This window comes from Cynara cardunculus, unplaced genomic scaffold, assembly GCF_001531365.2.
Source record: "Cynara cardunculus var. scolymus isolate 2C unplaced genomic scaffold, CcrdV1 Un_Scaffold_3742, whole genome shotgun sequence".
Classification (NCBI taxonomy): domain Eukaryota; kingdom Viridiplantae; phylum Streptophyta; class Magnoliopsida; order Asterales; family Asteraceae; genus Cynara; species Cynara cardunculus.
In genome coordinates, this window is record NW_020201596.1 from 14,028 (window position 1) to 17,404 (window position 3,377).

Genomic DNA, 3,377 nt, shown 5'->3' on the forward strand with positions numbered 1-3,377 from the left:
ATCTCTGTCTGGAAGAAGTTGAACTTTTTGATATCTCGTATCAGGGATGCCAATTTACCTGGACGCAGAAACCCTGTGGGGGAAATGGTATTATGCGTAAACTTGACCGTATTTTGGGTAATTCAGCTTTCATTTCGAGATTTGGGGATGCAGCTGTTGTCTTTGAACCACGGGGAATTTCCGATCATTCTCCGGGAATCCTTTCTTTCAAAGTTGGTAGGCGTATTCGACAGCGTGGTTTTAAATTTGATAATATAGTGACGTCTCATGTGGATTTTATTAAATCCGTGGAGGGGGTGTGGAAGAAACCTCATCGAGGCTCTTATATGAAAAGAGTGCTCAGGAAAATGCGAGATTTAAAAGGAGTTTGTCGGCGGCTTCATAATTCTTTTGGTTGTTTGGATAAACGGGTGGCTAGTTTAAAAACGGAGCTTGAAGTTGCTCAATTGGCTTGCGATCTAGACCCTTTTAATGCTTTGCTGAAGGAGGACATTGCTCACCTCCTGTTAGCATATCAAAAAGCTAGAAATGATCAAATGGAAATGATTCGACAAAAAGCAAAGATTTCTTGGCTAAATGAAGGTGATGGTAATTCAAAGTTCTTCTTTCATGCTATGAGAGAAAAACGTCATAGGAGTCATATTGCTACTATTGTTGATGCTGCTGGTACGATTTTCGTTAATCAAGATGTGCCTAAAGCTTTTCTTACGCATTTTGGGTATGTCTAATAGTTTGGTTAATCCGTCTATGGAAGATTGTACTTTTGTTCGCTCATTATCGGTATCAGAATCTTTGCACTTAATCAGACCTATTACGGACATGGAGATTCAGACTGCGCTGTTTGATATTGGGAATGAAAAGGCACCTGGTCCTGATGGGTTTTCGTCAAAGTTTTCTTGAAGCAGCTTGGAATGTGGTTGGGAGGGATGTTCTCATTGCGGTACATAATTTCTTCTACTCTGGAACTTTAGAATCCCAGTTGAATCATACTCTTCTTTGCTTAATTCCAAAGGTCCCCAATGCTTCTTGTGTTACTGATTTTAGACCTATTGCATGTTGTAATGTTTTGCTGAAATGTATCAGTAAAATTATTGCTGATATGATGAAAGGTTCTTTGGATTTTCTTATTAGCAAGGCGCAATTTGCTTTCATTCCTGGTCGTCAGATAACTGACAATATTCTAATGGCTCATGAGCTTGTAGCTGGCTAACAAAAACATCAGGGGGAACCAAAATGTGCTTTTAAGATTGATATTCGCAAAGCATATGATACCGTTGACTGGCAGTATCTTCTGGGAATGCTTAAGGGAATGAGATTTCATCTAGTTATGCTTAACTGGATTAAATCTCAAGTCACTTCGCCTACTTTCTCTATCTGTATTAATGGACAACCGGAAGGTTTTTTTCATGGAAAGCGAGGATTAAGACAAGGGGACCCATTGTCTCCTTATTTGTTCACGGTGGTTATGGAAGGATTATCGATGATTCTGACAAAATGTATTGAGGAGGAAGTCCAGTTTGCTTATCATCAAGGTTGCGCTGAGATTAAATTGACCCATTTATGTTTTGCGGATGATATTTTTCTCTTTTCTAAAGGGGAAGCAATTTCAGTTGAAGTGCTAAAACGTGCTCTCCATTTGTTTGAAGAACGATCGGGTTTGTCTCCAAGTCTTGCTAAAAGTGAAGTCTTCTTTGGGAATGTAGGGATGGATGTTCAGAATATCATTCGACACAGTCTTCCTTTTCGTCCGGGGGTTTTTCCTATTCGCTACCTTGGAGTGCCTCTCTCTCCTGTTCGGTTAAAGGTGCGTGATTTTAACCCTCTTGTGCTTAAACTTAAATCTCGTTTGATGAATTGGATAAATAAATTTCTTTCTTATGGGGGAAGAAGACAGCTCATCATCTTTGTGCTTCAATCTATGCAAACCTATTGGATGTCGGTATTTCTTGTGCCGACAACCACTATTCATGAGATTGAGCAGCTATTCCRTAATTTCTTATGGAATAAAATGGAGGGTGCTATGGGTAAATGTCGAGTATCTTGGGATAGGATTTGTCTTCCTATTCAACATGGTGGTCTTGGTTTGAAAAGACTAGCACTCTGGAATCGGTGTTTACTGTTTAAACATATTTGGGATATTCTTTCTCATAGGAATACTATGTGGGTATCCTGGATCCAGTCTCATTGTATTCGAGGCAGGAATTTTTGGATTATAAAGAAAAGGAATGAATGGTCGTGGCTTATTCGAAACCTTTTGGAGTTGAGACCTCAATGCAGAAGGTTTTTTATCTATAATGTGGGTAATGGTATATCCACTCATGCTTGGGAAGATAMGTGGAGTGAGTCGGGTCCCCTTATCCATTTGCTCACTTATAGATTCATTAATGGTCATGGGTTTCACAATAATTCTACAGTGTATGATCTAATGCAACGGTTTGGTACTACTTGGCCAGAGGATTGGATTCAGCTGTATCCCCAATTGCAAAGTGTTATGATCCCACTCCCTACTCAAATTGAGGATACGGTCCAATGGCTTGATGCTAACCATCAACGGAAAGCATTTGAAGTCAAAGTGGCTTGGCATACATTACAAGAAGCAAGGCTGAAGGTGCATTGGTATAAGGTGGTATGGAATAAAGCCTACATTCCAAAACATGCTCTGTGTATGTGGATGGCTTGTCAAAACAGATTACCAACTCAAGATCGCATTAGTCAATGGAAACATGAACCTCCGGACTTGAAATGTGTTTTCTGTAATCTTGTGCTTGAAACGCATAATCATTTATTTTTTGAATGCACCTACTCGAATAGTATATGGGAGGTCATTCAGAAGGAAGTTGGGATAACAAATTGTCCGAACAAATGGGAGGACATTCTTCACAGGGGTTTATCTCAAGGGTGGAAGTCATGGTCCACGGTTCAAAAGATTGGTATATCTGCTATGGTATACCACATATGGCGGGTGTAATAGTCTGGTTATTATTTTTAGTTATATATATATATATCATCAATTCTATATATATTTATATATGTTTAATATGTGTGTAGCATTATTTTAAGGAGAGGTTGGCTAAGTAAGCCTCCCATCATCTCCTTTTTTCTTTGTGTTGATATAAAAAGCTTTTTGTGAAGAAAAAGGGGACATTCACTTTTGTTACTGTTGAAAGTTTCTCTGAGAATTTGAAGAAAACGCACAAGAAGAAGAAGAATGTTTCAAAAGGTTTTGATTCTCAACTTCTAAAAGGTGAGTGTATTAAGAGCTTTGGATATGAATTGTTTTCATACAGATTGATAAGCATTTAGAACTGATTATTATGAGTTTGGTTGCATTTTATGATGATTCATGAGTAAACCGTACAAGTATTGCCCGGATTGAA

The 3,377-nt window shown here is 38.5% G+C and overlaps 1 protein-coding gene across 1 annotated transcript in view; it reads left to right on the forward strand.

The window, feature by feature from the left end:
* Positions 1-2,968, forward strand: part of LOC112503758 — a 3,450-nt gene extending 482 nt beyond the window's left edge. The window contains exons 2-5 of the mRNA XM_025107753.1: positions 45-718; positions 807-890; positions 1,084-1,198; positions 1,286-2,968. Coding sequence (XP_024963521.1) covers positions 45-718; positions 807-890; positions 1,084-1,198; positions 1,286-2,968 — 2,556 coding nt within the window. The remainder of the gene's footprint in view (positions 1-44; positions 719-806; positions 891-1,083; positions 1,199-1,285) is intronic.
* Positions 2,969-3,377: the final 409 nt, after the last annotated feature.